The sequence below is a fragment of the Nilaparvata lugens genome, chromosome 5, assembly GCF_014356525.2.
Source record: "Nilaparvata lugens isolate BPH chromosome 5, ASM1435652v1, whole genome shotgun sequence".
Lineage (NCBI taxonomy): Eukaryota > Metazoa > Arthropoda > Insecta > Hemiptera > Delphacidae > Nilaparvata > Nilaparvata lugens.
Window position 1 is genome coordinate 16,386,462 of NC_052508.1, and position 17,823 is coordinate 16,404,284.

At 34.5% G+C, this 17,823-nt stretch overlaps 2 protein-coding genes across 3 annotated transcripts in view; one reads left to right on the plus strand and one right to left on the minus strand.

The window, feature by feature from the left end:
* The window catches only part of LOC111045768 (adenylate cyclase type 2), a 325,456-nt gene that overhangs the window by 113,626 nt on the left and 194,007 nt on the right, over window positions 1-17,823 (minus strand). The gene's annotated exons all lie outside the window — the stretch shown is intronic.
* Window positions 7,453-17,823, plus strand: part of LOC111060599 — a 29,964-nt gene continuing 19,593 nt past the window's right edge. For both annotated transcript variants that reach the window (XM_039427765.1, XM_039427766.1), the window contains exons 1-5: window positions 7,453-7,625; window positions 10,960-11,166; window positions 12,444-12,594; window positions 16,205-16,409; window positions 17,713-17,776. In XM_039427765.1, coding sequence (XP_039283699.1) covers window positions 7,555-7,625; window positions 10,960-11,166; window positions 12,444-12,594; window positions 16,205-16,409; window positions 17,713-17,776 — 698 coding nt within the window. In that variant the 5' untranslated portion in view covers window positions 7,453-7,554. The remainder of the gene's footprint in view (window positions 7,626-10,959; window positions 11,167-12,443; window positions 12,595-16,204; window positions 16,410-17,712; window positions 17,777-17,823) is intronic.

Here is a 17,823-nt window from a genome sequence, read left to right on the forward strand (position 1 = left end):
GAGTTTATCATTAGTTTATAGTGAATTATTCACTACTCTCAATTACATGTGATGACTTTCCAAATACAATTGACTATTCTCATTTACATCTGACATTCTCTCAATAATTACATTGACTATTCTCAAATACAATTGATACTTTCTCAAATTAACTTGATACTTTCTCAAATAAAATTGGAAAAGGTGTAGATCATTTGCCTATGTTTTGAAGCCACAAAGAACTGCAGATGATCTTATTTTCTCTCACCATCACCGCTAAGCCAAGCATAGCAATTACTAGCAATTATTGCTAGCAATTATTTAGAGTTGAATTGGAGGGTTGAGTGTAAGAGAGGGCCGGCTGCGCCCTAACTCCGCCCTCCTAGGTAAAAATAAATGCAGCCATTCTATTCTATTCTATGCCCAATTTATAAAGAATGTAATACAGAGTATGGATGAAATATAGTGTTATTCATCGATATAGATATCAGCTATATGATGAATAAGATATTAATAAAAATGAGATAATATGACTGTTACAAGTCACCAACATTTGTGATAATTGCATTGACTATTACTAAAGTAATATATTACTACAGGAATGAATCTAATAATGAATTATTTATACTACCTGAACCAATGGAGAAATAGAGCTGGGCTACACTTATCATGCAGTGTTCCAATCCCACTCCGATCAGATCACGGATGAGAGCAGCCACAGAGAAGAGGATTCCTCCTACTTTGTGGAGCAGCCTAGAATATTGTACATGACACACATGTCCCAGCATCACCTCTCCACCCCACAGAAAAATCGGATATGATTAGGATCGCAACGCTACATGATAGGTGTGGCCGGGCTTCAATGTAGTCTTTTCTAGTAAGATTATTACCATACAAGAGCCAAGATACAAGACATAAGTATTAAGATATTTGTAGTATCTGATTCTACTGTTTCTACGTAAAAAGACAACAAATGCGATATCGTATTTCTAATTCGTGATAAAACAACCTACAACCAGCGACGACATAGTACAAATTGTAGTGCCACATTTGTATTTATTAACATTTGTAAAGTTACAAATGGGTAGGGTAGGGTTACAAGGGTAGGGTTGTAAGGGTAGCTGCTACGATATTTTTCTTCTGCAGGGTTTGCAACACTGATTCAACCCTGATTCAACTGGTTGTGTTGCCCTTTTTTCGTTCAGTGTCGAGTATAATATTGTTGTTACAGTCTAGTTTCCAATTTTTTGTTCCTGTCATGTGTGCTGACAACGTAGACATGGACCTACTCATCAGCCTTGTTGCTGAAAAGCCTGGAATCTGGGACCGATCTTTAGAAATATACAAAGACAAAAACAAAACCAGAGATAGCTGGCGGCAAATTTATTCTGTTCTGAATCCTGACTTTGAGGAATTGGAAGAAAGCGAAAGGAAAAACTATGGTAAGTTTAATTATATTAAGGGGAAAAGTGGGGGGCTTGAGACATTTTTCATTATTCATGTATAATTATTGCAATTCTACATTGCAAAATTCCACTATTTATCTATTGCATTCTATAATAATATTATATTATCTTCATCTCATGTGTATAAACGTTCATTAAAATAAGAATATTATAGTAAAGGAAAATATACAGTATAAATAATTATATATATATAATATATATATTACATTATATTAAAAAACTTGTTCTGGTCATCCCTGAGCAGCAGAAATAGAGTATAAAATGCACCATGGAACAGTCTTTTTTCTACTATTGGATGAACCCAGATGTTTCTGTTTCTGGTGTGCTTCTTCTTTCTCCTGTGGTGGAGCAGAGATATCGCAGCCAATTTCTTCCGTCTTGACAGTGTCATTTCTGAACAGCGACTGTCCAACAGGAAGGAAATATTCATCCCCAACAATAATAATAATAATAATAGGAAATAATTGCCGCCGGGCCCGGCGAAAACGCCGGACGGCAGCTTCGCCGTCTGTCGTGTGTTCTGAATGCTAATTGCCGCCGGGTCCGGCGGCAACGCCGGACGGCGATGTCGCCGGATCGTGTGTCCCTGCACTAAGTATTAAGATATTTGTAGTATCTGATTCTACTGTTTCTACGTAAAAAGACAACAAATGCGATATCGTATTTCTAATTCGTGATAAAACAACCTACAACCAGCGACGACATAGTACAAATTGTAGTGCCACATTTGTATTGATTAGTCAACAAAAAAATGTTGTAGGCAATGACCACATAGTACAAATTGTATTACCACATTTGTATTATGTGGTCGCTGCCTACAAAATTTTTGATGACCAATGAGGGTGAAAATTGTTAAGTATGTAAGCGTGGTCACGCAGAGAGAGCAATCAGTGAACCGCTATCAGAATTCGTTAGGAGAATATATATTATATCTTACATATAAATATAGATACATAAAAGGATCACAGAAAGTATAAATTAAGTGTAAGAGAGGGCCACTGCGCCCTAACTTCACCCTCCTAGGTCAAAAATAAAGGCAGTCATTCTATTCTATTATATTCTCAATGTAGTGTAACGGAAATAAACAGATTGGATAGGATTTATCAATAGAGAGATTATATTTTATTAGACTAGATCCGATTAGTGATAGAGAGGCGGGGGAAGATTGAGGGAATTTGAGATAGAGAGAGAGAAATGAATTTGTTTGAACTATAGAGGGATAGGGTATGTACTGTGAAGTCAAATAAAGGAAGAATAAATAAGATTGAAGATTAGAGGATGAAGATAAGAGTAAAGGGAACGGGTAGGTTGTTGGCTGAAGAGGTAGACAGAGCATGTGTCTGTCCTGTGTGTGAGAATCACAAAAGCAATTTCACGAGTCAGGGGGTCCCTATCCGGGTTAGTTACAAGAATTTGAACAGGGAGCGTGAAGGACATAATGTCTCATTTGATGTGATGTGTGGACCCATCCCAGGCTGTTTCTAGAATGGTTCTAGGGTCAAACGATAGGAAGCTGACTCATTCCTAGGTTTCAACCAGAGAAAAGAGATAATGCAGTTGAATTATATTTTAAATGTCTAATTTACTATTTAAAATGTCTAACTAGAGCTGCGTTTACACCAAAGTTATGAACAAAATGTTTATTTTTTCATCCTTCTTCGTACAGCTCAATCGTTTGATTGGTTGGCAGCCTTCCATCTAAATCTGTCCATTGCTACTCTCTTCCATTGTACATAGCTCATAGAACCCAGATCCTTCGTCATTTGTCTTGCATTTTTTCCGTCCTCATAGATTCTATTAAATTAACCGGAACTTGACAAACACATATGCACATCATGTGTATGATGAGTTATGTTCAATCTAATAGAATCCATGGGGACAGAAAAATAAGCGTTTTGTTAATAACTTTGGTGTAAACGCAGCTTTACTATTTGATATTTCTAATTCATATTTGGAAACGTCTAATGTCAAATGTCTCAATTGGTATTATTTAAAAATAATATATTCTATTTATAATATTTTAAATTCATCTCTGGTTTGAACCTTCGAGGAAAGGGGCATCTCCATTCATGAACAATTCGATCAACTCATTCTGAATTCATTGTACGTATTGTTGTATGAATGAGTGTACACAGTACAGATCAGAAGACAATGGATAAATGAGTATTCCCATACATATACTTCGTGGATTGTTACAGAGGGTAGCCTATAGTTTGTATGGATAGAAGTTATAACCGGTTATTTGGTCTGGTTGCACAAAATCCCTGTTAAATTCTAATCATGATTCATTTCACGAGAACCAATTAGAGAAGAAAATTTTGAAAAGAAGGCTTCTCTGATTGGTTCTCGTGGTATTGTTCACGGTTAAATTTTAACCGGCTATTGTGCAATCGGGAAATAATATAAATTGATAAATGAAGAGAAAAATATAATTTGATTGTAGTATGTATGTACATGTAAGTAGATGGCTGAGCAACAATGAACTAGGTCTCGATATCAATATTTAAATAGCTAAGAAGCTATTTATACTTGAAATAGATAAATATTTCTCCAAGACTTCGTATAAAGAGAGACAGTAAATAGCTAAAGCCGTTCACACTGAACAAATGTTCGACATACATGTTCGACAAACATGTTTGTTTAGGAGCTCAGGGACAAACATTTTAGAAAGATTGGACAATCATTGTTTTTCAAACAAAAAATTACTGTTTTTCCAAACATTTTCAGTGTTGACAGCTGTAAAACATAAAACCTGTTTTTCTCACATACAAATATTTTGTTTGGTGACGCGTCCACACTGGCCAAGGGCAAACATTGTTTGTCAAACATAATAAAATTTGCGCAAACTTTTTCAACAAACATGTTTGTCGAACATTTGTTCAGTGTGGACACGGCTCAAGACTACCGTCCAAGTTTCAACTTATGAAATTCATTCATCTCCTCATATTTGAGGAAACGAGTAAACGAATTATATTATTACGTTAATTATGTGTGAATTCGTGTGTATCATCGGTATGAGATATTAAAAAAAACATGACTAATCATTATTGATTTATGAGAATGAATGAGCAGATAAACGAATGCTCTTTCAGCGTGATTACTGTGTTGTGAATTTATTATTCTCCACCATTAACTTTAAAACACGTTTGAAATGGAAACACTTGCTTTCCAGCAGTGACAACGATTCAACCTGTTGTTGGTCATCTCTAGACTGAGAAAACAGAGAAACTCAGAATGAGTGCTTCCCCAGTCTGTAGATGTCCTACAACAGGTCAAAATGTAAGAATAAAATAGAATGTGAGAATTTCACTTAACAAGAATTTAGATATGAATGTATTGGCCTGATTCCTGATTGTCATGGGCCAACTATTTCCATTGTAACAAATCCATGAAATATCATGTAGAAATAAAATAGAATAGTTTTATTGATCAAAGAAAAAAATAAATATATATAACATATACTTGGATCTTGTCAAGTATGTCAGGTAAAAGAGAGTGATATATATATACAAAGAATATACATATACACGGAGAATAACTAGAGCGTTATGTATGAGCTTTAAATCGTTCCAAGATGATTCGGAGCCCACCTGAAGGTGTAGGCTCTCTCTCTTCCCATCACTATCTTTATCATCATCATCCTCCATCCCATTATAATTCTCAGAGAAGCTCATGTAAGCATCAAATTATTCATCAAAACAAATAGATGTAGCCTGTATACTCTTAAATTGAGAGAACCAAGATGAGAATATTTTCTAATAAAATACCGTACGTCTTTTATTCCAAACACTGAATCAATTTTTAAGCTGGAAGCTTTCATTCACCTAGGAGCTTCATCAAATCAAATATTGATAGAGTATCACGTCCCATGAATAAATTAATTCATTGACAAATTGTATGAATGAAGGTGAGTATCTCCTTTTATAATATTAACTTGAAACTACACATTCAATAAGAATAAGAATACTTCTATTCCATTAAAGCAATAACAATGCAATAGGAAACGCCAATAAAAATATAACAAGTCAATAAACGTCATTAATACTATTACAACAAACAAAAAAACGAACATTACAAAAAATGAAATTAGCACTATGAGAATTGATAGAAACAGACCTAATCAATAATAATAATCTTATGCACTATCAGAATTAATAAAAGCAGACCTCACACAAGAGAAATGACATAACAATTTTTATTCTGCTCGATCTTCAAGATAAGAAGACTAGTTCATCATGAGTTTTGAATACTTGAAACTACAAATTCAATTTTAATTCTACTTGATCTTCAAAATAAGAAGATTAGCTCATGATCAATTTCGAATACTTGAAACTACAATTCGATTTTTATTCTACTTGATCTTCAACATAAGATTTGCTCATTGTTCATTTCGAATAAAGTTATAACAATAGGAAGAATTAGCTGACCAAGTGAATGCACGCTTCAAATAGCACCAAAACGCTTGCAAATGATTGATCACTTTAAAATGCTGAGATTGATGAGGGTTCAGTTCGACTAAACCGATTGTGGGGTCACACTATGTGCATTGAGTGTGTATCCGGGTTTGAACCCGAGAAACCACATGAATGCAAGGGTTTCAGCTGGCTGCTTATGGGAGTCCGTGTCGCTTCTCCTGGTTTACTAGGGAGGATGAGCTGAATGCTAGTCTAGCCACAACTAAGTTGTGTTGAAAGCCTCTGGAAGAGTAATGAACGTTTGGCCAAACTCCAAAATTCGGTCGCAGAAGTTGAAAACCACCGAGCCCAATAATTTTCCAATACTGCATCGATTGGTATAGCCGAGTGATTGGGTTTGTGGGTTACAGTGGATCTGAATAAGTGTTCCTAGTCTTAATTCATGGTTGAATCAATAAAACACCCTATACTCCTCAAGATGAACTTTCGAGAAAATTATCTCAAGATAGATCCTGGATAAGTTGCTGAATTTTGTATTGCTTCATCCAATGGATGAATAATAAGTTACTATCTAATAAAGTATTCCAATAGGGAGGAACACTTGAATATAATTCAGTTATTATAGAAATTATAAGTACCCTCTCTATACTTGAAAATTGCTTGCGTGCTTGAATCTAGTTGTCAACTGTTTACTGTAAAACTTGAAACTGTTTATGAAATTATTATCAACAATCCAAATTAAATGCTGTTAAGTCACACCGAAGACTTTTGCTACTGCAAATATTGACAACAAGGTAAACAGATGGAAATTCACAAATTCAAAACACAACCTGTTTGTGTTTATATGGAAAAGTGAAAATAGGGTAATAGCAATTTCTATAATACAGTAATCTCACATTAAATTATCATTCCTGAACATCATAATGTGTTGCTATATCAATTTGCAGTTCCTTGCTCTTTGGAGTCCTGATTGGGCCTCCAATCTGTGTCCATCAATCAATAATCTTATCAAATTCTAATCGGCAAATTATCAATCAAACCTCCTCTTTTATTGGAACTAGGACTTCATTAAAACCTGAAACCCAACACATGAAATAATTTGAGCAGCTACTAGAATATGAAACGAGCTTGAAAATTTACATACTGCAGACTTATGAATTATCATAAGTTCCACGCTATATTTTGGTTCAACACAAAGTGATCCGACTGACGTAAACTTGAAATGACGTAAGACCTATAGGAAGATTCACGTGATACAGTCAGTGGAAATTGTGAAAATACACAGTTGCCAATTTTCCGTTACCATTGACTTCTATAGTACTATGATTCAAGTTGTTCCGGTAGATCTGATATAATGTTAATTAATGATCCTTCATAATAATGGACAATTTATATTCTATTCATCATGAGAATTTATTTTCTCATGTTGAAATAATAAATTGTCATTTGAGATGGAATAGTCTAATAGTTCATCAACCCTGTATCACTTCATAATAAGAAAACGGTTTGGCAACCGTGTGGAGCTAGAACAGGAAACAGCTATCTGCTTTGTCTAATGACAGACAAGGATAGCTAATCAATGTTGATCAGATGCTGACTCTGCAATGTGTATCTCGTCATAATTATTATGATAATTGCAATCTATTATTACAGCGGAATTGAGTCAGTTCTGTCCTGAAGTGAGGCTGAGCAGAATGATGTGTTATTGGTATCATTTACTGATTATTCTCGAGGTCTGTGTGCTGATGATTTGGGGTGATAAAGTGTAAGTAGTTATCTTATAACAGCATTGTGACATTTTTGCAATTACGAATTGGGATTTGTTCGGTTATCAAGTTGTCAGACATATTTGGAAACCACCACACATTGTTTCGAGCACTTAAGAATCTCTGATGTCCAGTCCTGTAGGCTATTGTATCGGATATTCTTGTATATTTATACCATTGGCTTCTTCATTGTTTCGAGCACTTAAGAATCTCTGATGTCCAGTCCTGTAGGCTATTGTATCGGATATTCTTGTAAATTTATGCCATAGGCTTCTTCATTGTTTCGAGCAATTAAGAATCTTGATTTACAGTCCAATAGGCTAGTTTAAAGGATATTCTTGTATATTTATACCATAGGCTTCTTCATTGTTTCGAGCGATTAAAAATCTTCGATTTACAGTCCAATAGGCTATTTTAAAGGATATTCTTGTATATTTATACCATAGGCTTCTTCATTGTAGGCCAATCATCCTTCTCGATATCCATTTACTTCTTATCGTTGAAATGAGCTCCTTTATAAATAAAATAACTTCCCGCAATAATGATTGAATTTACAATATTGGAATAGAATAATTCTTTCCTCTCGAAAATTTATTAGTGTCATAGTGTTATAAACTCATGAAATGCAGTTTATCGATTTAGAAGAAAGGTTGATCAAACTGTTCGAGAATCAGAGGAATTTGAATTATTGGTATGGAATACTGACGATAATTCATTTTAATAGAAATGAGTAAGAAATTACATTTTCACTCTCTTAGTAACTTACATAGTTAAAAAATTCAAACTCAATCCCAATTAGTAAGCTCTCAAGAGGAGATAGGCTATAAGATATAAAACAAAGGGAAGGAGAATAAATCAGATGTTTTATTGGAGAGTATCCTTCTTCTATTGAGGAGCATACTTTCAGTCAACTAGTAGCTCTGTGAACAGTAGACCTCACGCAGTTTTCTCATCCACAAGTATCTGATGTCACCTGTTCTAGTTGATTCAGTTGAATCACAATTCACATTTGAATCATAATTTACTCTTAAAAACTGTTATTTGTTTTCTCCTAGATCAAAAACTCACGGTATTTTAATAAAATCGGTTCACGTTTGAATTTGTATCCCTTATGATGATTTATCCAGTTTCGTGATAATCTTTCCATCTGATAAAACTAGTAGTTCTGTGAACAGTAGACCTCATGCTCAGTTAGTTACATTGACCTGTTGTTATGTTTTATCGAAAATTAATGAATAATTTATCAATCTAAAATGTCTAGGAAAAATCCTAAATAAACATAGAGCTTTCTGTCCTATTGTACCGTACTGTGACGTGTCGTCCCGCAATGTGAGTGTGAGCGCTGTTATCAGGTCTAACTAACTGCTACTGTCTACAACGTTGATGGAAAGATACATTTTCAAGATGTTCGATGTTTTTGAACGGGTAGTATCATTGACCGAGCGAAGTGAGGTCTAAGATTCAAGTCGACGGTTTGGCATTTCTCTTAATGTTTAAATGTTTATATGTTGTGCATTCACGGCGAAACGCGGTAATAGATTTTCATGAAATTTGACAGGTATGTTCCTTTTTCAATTGCGCGTCGATGTATATACAAGGTTTTTGTAAATTTTGCATTTCGAGGATGATATGAAGGAAAAAGGAGCCTCCTTCATACGCCAATATTAGAGTAAAAATCAGACTATAGAAAATTATTCATCATAAAACAGCTGACAAGTGATTACCCAGATGTGTGGAAAAGCCAGTCTATTGCTGTATTTCCATAAGGTCAATAGTTTCAATCAGGTACTTGTGGATGAGAATACTGTGTGATTCTACTGTTCACAGAACTACTAGTAGTCTACGAGACAGCTGATTTATGATGGATAATTCTATAGTCTGATTTTTACTCTAATATTGGCGTATGAAGGAGGCTCCTTTTTCCTTCTATATTAAGCTTAAAATGCAAAATTTCCAAAAACCTTGTATATAAGTCGACGCGCTATTTAAAAAGGAACATGCCTGTCAAATTTCATAAAAACCTATTACCGCGTTTCGCCGTAAATGCGCAACATATAAACATTCGAACATTTAAACATATAAACATTCAAACATTAGGAAAATTGCCAAACCGATTCTATCAATGCGTTTGGCCGTAATCTCGTTACATACAGACAGACGGAAGCAAATCGAGTTGAAACATAGACCTCACTACGTTCGGTCAATAAATCATGAAATTCAATTTTCAACAGATTCAAGAGCCCTTATATTATCATACTTTCTTATAATAACATCCGTCCCATTATGAAAATACTAGTAGTTCTGTGAACAGTAGACCTCGCGCTCAGTAAGTTACATTGACCTGTTGTTATGTTTTCTCAAAAATTAATAAATAATTTATCAATTTTGAATGTTTGGAAATAAACATTAATAAACAATCTAAATAAACATAGAGCTTTCTGTCCTATCCTACCGTGACGTGTCGTCCCGGGATATGAGTGTGAGCGCTGTTATCAGGTCTGGCTACCGACAATATGCCAATCCAATCAACCCATCAGAGAATATTCTGTATTGTGTTGGCGAAAAATCGGTGTGTTGAAATTAACAAAATAAACTACCATAATGCTGATTTCCTACTTCATTTCTCACTTTTCATTATTTTAGAAATCAATTTCTTTTCAATAATATTTGTTGCTATTTTAATCATCAGATTGAAAAAGAAAAATGTTTTCTATCAATAACTCCAAACTCCAAACTAGAATCATGGCCTCAGCTTATGGAAAGACAAAGGTACTGGACAATTACTGTCTACTAACGTTGATGGAAAGATACATTTCCAAGATCTTCAATGTTTTTGAAGGGGTAGTATTATAGTCCACTAGACAGCTGATTTATGATGGATAATTCTAAAGTCTGATCATACGGTAATATTGGCGTTTGAAGGAGACTCCTTTTCCTTTTGTATCATCCTTAAAATGCAAAATTTCAAAAAACCATATATATACATCGACGCAAAATTCAAAAAGGAACATACCTGTTAAATTTCATCGAAATCTATTGCTGCGTTCCGCTGTAAATGCGGGACATAAAAACATAAATATAAACAAACATATAAACATGTAAACATAGAGAGAAATGCAAAAACAGTCGACTTGAATCTTAGACCTCACTTCGCTCGGTCAATCATACTTTTTTATAACAACATCCGTCCCATTATAAAAATATTATCCTCGTACCAGAAAAAATATGTGATCGCATAATTTGAAACGAAATTTCAAGAGTCATGAGTTTATCAGTGTCAACTTTTTTCGAGTTTAAGAGAATCTTAGAGTGATCGTGACATCTTATTTTCAGATTATCCACTGAGGACTGCAGTGTATTACCGAACTCCGAGCCGAAATGCTTCACCCCTACCTTCGACCTCAGAAATAAGCCTATGACTGCTCTGAAAGACAGGCAAGGCCCCAAACAAACTATAAAAATTAATACTGGATATGGAGTAAACATAGCGCTAGGACAAGATCCGCGATATGTCTTTGGAAATCAATACCAGACTGTCATGTAAGATTGAAAGGGTGATATCTATATGAATATCATTCATTCTTTTTTATTTATTCATATCATAATAGACAATACCCGCCGTGAAGCTCGCTTCGCTCGCCATATCCGTCTAGCTAGATCCCCGACTGGATCGTCCAAAAATGAGATCAGCGGGCTCGCTTTGCTCGCCTGCATTTCCCATTTGAACATGCTTCATTCCATCAGAAAGTCAAAGTACTGAGAAAACGCAAAAAAGCTGAGATAAACGTCGGAAAAACGCTGATTTTGGGCGTATCTTTGATGAAATATTAAAGTCACCTCATCACAAAATTTTTAGACCCTAGCTAAACCTCTGTACCAATTTTGAACATTTTCTGTCTATCTTGATGAAAGAACTGAGAAAACCGCTAATTTTGGGCGTATCTTTGGCATCATTTCAAATTTCTTCTAACACTAGGAAGTAATTAACACAACATTATTACACCCTAGCTGAGCTTCTGTACTAAATTTGAACATTAATTTTCTGTTTATTTGTTCTCGATAAAGCTGATAAAACGCTAAAAACCGCTGAAAAAACGCAGATTTTGGGCGTATCTTTGGAAATTTTTCCAAATCCGTTCTTAGTGCGCCTCTAAAGGGCCAACTGAACATACCTACCAAATTTGAACGTTTTTGGCCGGTAGATTTTTAGTTCTGCGAGTGAGTGAGTCAGTCAGTGAGTGAGTGCCATTTTGCTTTTGTATAATAGAAAAAAAGAAGATACGTAATATTGTCAATGACAGATCACGTCAATTTTCAATTTTGAACTGAAGAATGAAATATTATTCGTTATGGAATGGGTGATACAGAAATACTAAGTGCCGGTTGCACAAAAGCCGGTTGAATTTTAACCGTGATTAATTCCACGAGAGCCAATCAGGGAAGCCGTCTTTTCAAAAAAGCCTTCTCTGATTGGTTCTCGTGAAATTAATCATGGCTTTTGTGAAACCGGGCCTAAAATTGGGAAAAATTTCTCTGGAAGAGGGGTGGGGGAGTTCCCAGCTTTGTGTGAAACATTGAAGCTACTACCCACTCAATGCTGGTGCGGGGGAGGGGTGGAAAATTTGAAATGACAAGTGATAAGGAGATAATGACAATTTGAAAATTTGAAAATTAATGTTTGCAGCTTCATAGCTCAGCCTGTATTGTAGCTGGGAGTTATAAACCACGGTACATACATGTATTTAATTTTATTTATTTCAATATAGTGTCATGGAATGATGTAATTTCATTTGTTCGAACTTATTGATTGTTCAAAGATGCGTGAAACAAAGTAACGCAAATTACGAAAAAAGATTTCAACCAGACCTTTACAAGCGAAAAGACAATGACTTATACGGAGATTTGGAGCGAATTCTTCTAACAGAATTATTCATTGTAACGAGGCGTGAGGTGTGGGAATGCAAGAGGGTAGGTTTATTTGAAAATAATATTAACATGGAAGATTAAATATAATCAGCACAGACAACAATACGATACCTGAAATTAAATATTCTTGTCATCGTGAGCTATTGTTATTCCATCGTATAAAACCGCATTTGATGAGCAGAACTCAAACGGTGTATATGTCAAATATATGGTTTTCCTCCATTGAGGGAAAGTTTTTCATTTTACAAAATCGTCTGGATAATTTCTGATCTCTAGAATTTCAATGAGAAGATCTCATAGCATTCTCTTAATGAATACGGGCAGCATTCAGTCAGAGTATCTTTGAGAGCTGTATAAAATTTACCAAGGCTGTCAACACTCTCAAGTTCGTCCGTAAAACAGTTGAAAATTCTAAGCCTAGCATAATGTGGTCCCCCCTCCAAGAGCGAAAGTCTATGAGTGGGGTACTGGAGGGTAAACATCTTATGTCTTGGGGGGTATCAGTGTGAAATGTTATCCTCCATGAATTTCAGCTTATTACTGTAAACAAAAGATGCAATATCCCAAAAATAAAGGGCTGGAATTTTTAATAATTTAAGTTTTTTGAAAATTGGCCTACATGAAACCCTGGATTCGGCTCCCTCAATAACCCTGACTGCTTTCTTCTGCTCACGAAACATATTCTGAAGGTTTGTTTGGCTGCTACCCCAGAATAAGATTCTGTATCTGATGTGAGACATGAAATAGCCATGATAGACAGTTAGTGCTGTTCTTCTATTTGTCACTCTGACTATTGTTTTCAAGGCAAAAATAGCAAGGGACAATCACACATCACAAATTATTTCACATCCAATGCTTTCACGTGGCTATCCCACTCAACATTTCCCTGCAGGTCAACACCAAGAAATCTAATCATTGCAGCAGCGCAACATTCCTCTCCTGCTGCTGAGTAAAGAGTATGTGCGAAACTTCCAGAGCCTCCAGTAGAAAATTTGAGATGATTGGTTTTCTAAAAATTTGATTTTAGAAGATTACAGCTGAACCAATGGCTAAGCTGGCTAAGAGTCTGCACTGATTTCCGCTGGACTTCATCATCATCTTTACCCACAGTGATATCATCTGCATAGAGTTAAATACAGTTTCTCATGGAGGCTTTCCTTGCTGTCTGTTGAAAGCAGTGTTAGAAATGTTTAATTATACAGAGTGTCCCACGAAAAGTGTAACAACCGAAGACCATAGAATTTGCAATAAAAAATGCATAGTAACATTTTCTTATATTTCCCCTAGTTTTCAAGATATATAGATTTTTCGATATTTTTGAAAAACGTCAATAACTAGGAAACTATTGATCAAAATCCGATTCTGAGGATATGGTTGGAAGTGGAAGGAATCTCCAATAGGATTTATATCTTTCTTTGTATGACGTTTTTGAACTTTTTATGAGCGCTCAAAGGTGAAAAAGTTAATTTATCGAGTTCAAATGTAAATTTCGAATAGTTTGAACGCTCATAAGAAATTCTAAAACGTCAAACAAAGGAAAAAATTGAACAAATCTTATTGGAAAATTCTTCCTCTTTCCAACCATTTCCTTAGAATTAGATTTTGATGGATAGTTCTCTAGTTATTGACATTTTTCAAAAATATCGAAAAATCTATATATCTCGAAAACTATTGTTTCGACCTTATTGATCGATGTAAGGAAATTTATAAGACCTTATAATTAAGGAAATTATAAGACCTAACTATTTATTCGACCTTATAAGATCGATGTAAGGAAATTTTGCTAAACATTTTTGTTGCACATTCCATGTTGAATCTATGGTCTTCGGCTGTTACACTTTTCGTGGAGCACTCTGTATATTATAACAATTTCCAAATGTGAATTGGCGAATCTCATGTCGCATTACATTGTGGAGATTCTTATGCACAACTATCAAATATGCTGAATATTGCTGTCAAGTTATCCTGAATTCAAAAGCATATTGGATACCGTACTGGATTCTCACAGGCAATGCTGATGAAACATTTTCCGATCAACCACAGGAAAACAGTGATTACTTCATGAAATGATCATTTTTGATATTATGAACTTATAATTTCACAAATCAATCATCCAGTTAAAAACTGACTGGGTATCTTATGTTTATGGGATTGGAAGTTCAGTAATCATATATTAAAGGAGTTGAAGACAGAGGGTATACCCTCTGGTTTAGGAAAGTTACTGATTACTCTGTTGTATATCCATACTTTTTCACTGTTAAAATTAAACTTGAATTTTAAAAAACACTCTTGAAGTGAAAATACACTTACTTTTGTAGTGTAAACGGTCATCATCTGACTGTCTAGAGTCAGTCACTCTCTAGAGTCAGTCTAACTGTCAAACAGTCTGATGATGACCAACAACAGGTCGAAACGATCGTCACTACAAAAGTAAGAGTATTTTCACTTCAAAAGTGTTTTTTTAAATTCAAGTTTAAAGTTACTGAATTCGGATATAGAAATTTTCCTTTCGAACCTTTTCAACTTGTAGAATACAAAAAACAAAATAGCGAATTTATGATCATTTGTTTTAAGAAAAATTTGCTCTACCGCATTCTCATTCAAGAATGATTATATTATTGTTGATGATAGTGATGATAGTTGGTGATAAGTGATGAAAACATTGCAAAAACTCTATAAAAATCTTTGAAATCCGTCAAAATAGCAATTGATGAGATAATCCATGCATTGAATTTGTTTTGAAAGTGTTAATGAAACATTTCCTTCAGACAACAGATCCTCAACAATAAAATGTCAACAATAAAAGACTCATGTTTTTCAGGTTATTGCACTTAAATTTTAGATGTTTTAGAACACGAGAGATTTGTACCTTAATGAATCTAGAAACGTGCAATAGAGAAATAAGATTCATACTATTCCACACTACCTGCCTGATCTATTTTTCAATGGGATGATAGAACAGTAACAGAAATGTATAGGTTTTTTTATCACAATATTATTGTTATATATCTCTTTTCTGTATAGGGCTACTTGTAATATAAAGATAAAAAAAAATAAAAATCCTTTATATATTTATATTATTGTTATATCTGCTGTTAATCAAGAAAATGAATCACGATTGCATCATTTCAGTATTTCGAAGCATTCCAGATTCATAATATTTTCTGAATAAGAATTCAACTTGCACTAATTGTTGCAATACTCTTATATTGGTATATTGATAGGTATTATGACCTTAGTATGATGGATCTTCCATATTTGAAGCGGATTTTGAAGGATTCGCCGCCCAACTTATTGGAGATGTACTTGTATGGTCCAAATGCGTCTCATGTGATAAGTTCTTTATTATAAGCTGAGAATTAAGACTGCTTTTGCCATAAAAAAGTGAATTCGTATGGCTTTTGTTGGTGGGGAGTCCCTTTCGGGAAAGTCCCACCGCCTGAATATATCATTTAAGCCGTCAATGGGCCTTACGACTGTCATACTTCAGCCCATGTCGCAGTGGAATTGTTCGAAGTGATTTATTAACTATCAATACAATAAATTGATATTGCTGGATAGGAACATTTTTGTTTTCAAGTACATCCTCTTGCCTATTTTGTTGCGTCAGAAAGTATGATTGATTCGGCTGAACTGCGTGTTTTTTCCACAGGAAGGTGAAACAAAGCTTGATTTCTACAGAATCGTTACTGAAATTCTCAGTAATTCAGCTCTTGGAACCGTCGAGTTCCGCTATGGATTTGAATATATAACATTATCAATTCCATACCTGCTAAGCAATAATTCTATACAATACAAAATCACAGCTGCAAGAGAAATAAAATATATTGATACAGCATATAGAGTTGTGAAATATGGTGAGTAACAAACATTTTTTATATCTGGTTATATATGGTTATGGTATTTATGTTCAACTGATCTTGAAAACGGCTCTAATGATTTTCACGAAATTTGGAGCATAGTAGGTTTATGATATCAAAATTCGATTGCACTAGGTCTCATCCCTGGGAAAACTCGCTAAAGGACATGAAAAGGATAATTCATCCTTGAAAAAGCAGATGATGATTCCGTTGCCTGTCGATAACAGAAGATGGGTATGCCTGTGTGGGAGATCAGCGGTGTAAGCAATTGGCTTACCGTATCTCGCGAGAAATCTAGAAATTATGATTGACTCCATCAAAATAATCTGATTTGTTGACATAAGATGATATATATCATAATATTCAAAGTTGAATATTACCATAATATTCGAAGTTGATCATTATTTTACAGATCTAAGTGATTAGTAAGTGTTATTTTGTTATTCAATTTGGTTTGTAAACAATCTAAATTAGAACTTTTATGTTTTCAAATATTTGGACTGAAAATTTGACCTGAATTCAAGGGTATGGAACATAACCCGATTTTTGGAATATTATTTTTAGTATAAAAATCAAAATTCGGGGAAGAAACAGTTTTGGGCTGTGCCTGTTAGTCCTTCCCCAATCATTTTGAAGAATTAAGTTCTGTTTATCAATAAATAAATAACGAGGGAAGCTCGGTGCCCCGATATTTATTATAATGTACTCAGTGATTATAGACTATTTTTATGAGGAAGCAATTATTTAGATTTTCAACTGGTTACTCTCCAGCTGTATAATGAGATTTTCCAAGCTCAAATGATCACTTGTATTGATGAAATGATTGATGAAATGTATGGGGAATTATAATTTCTACATATAAATGTGACTCTTGATTTGTGCGTGTAGATCTATACCATACCTGGGCCCAGTTTCACAAAAGCTTAGTTAAGTTATAATCATGATTATATGCTATTCAGAGATAGCTTTATGAAAAGAAGAATTCTCTCTGATGGGTTAATGACAGGACCTCCTAAATACCGGACCTGAGCATACAAACAAGATGGTATTCAGGAGGTCCTGGCTATGAGGAATTCAATCAGGGTCGAAATTTAACAGCCTTCTGTGCAACCGTGTTCTTGGCATGGATTTGACAATCAAAATTAGTTATTCGCAATAAGTAGATTTCATTCTTGAAAGTGAGTGTTAGTATCCTGCAAAGTATCTGAAATCCAATTCATTAATATACAAAAAAGATAGAATTTAATCAGCTTTGATTCTTGGTTATTGCATTACTTGCAAAATGTACATTTTGATCCAGATGGCGTTTTGAAATTCATAAAACCTCGTGATGAAGATTCTGACGAAAGAGACCCTGTCCACATGTAAGTTCGCTTTTTCTCGAACAATACATTTATACAACAATTTGATC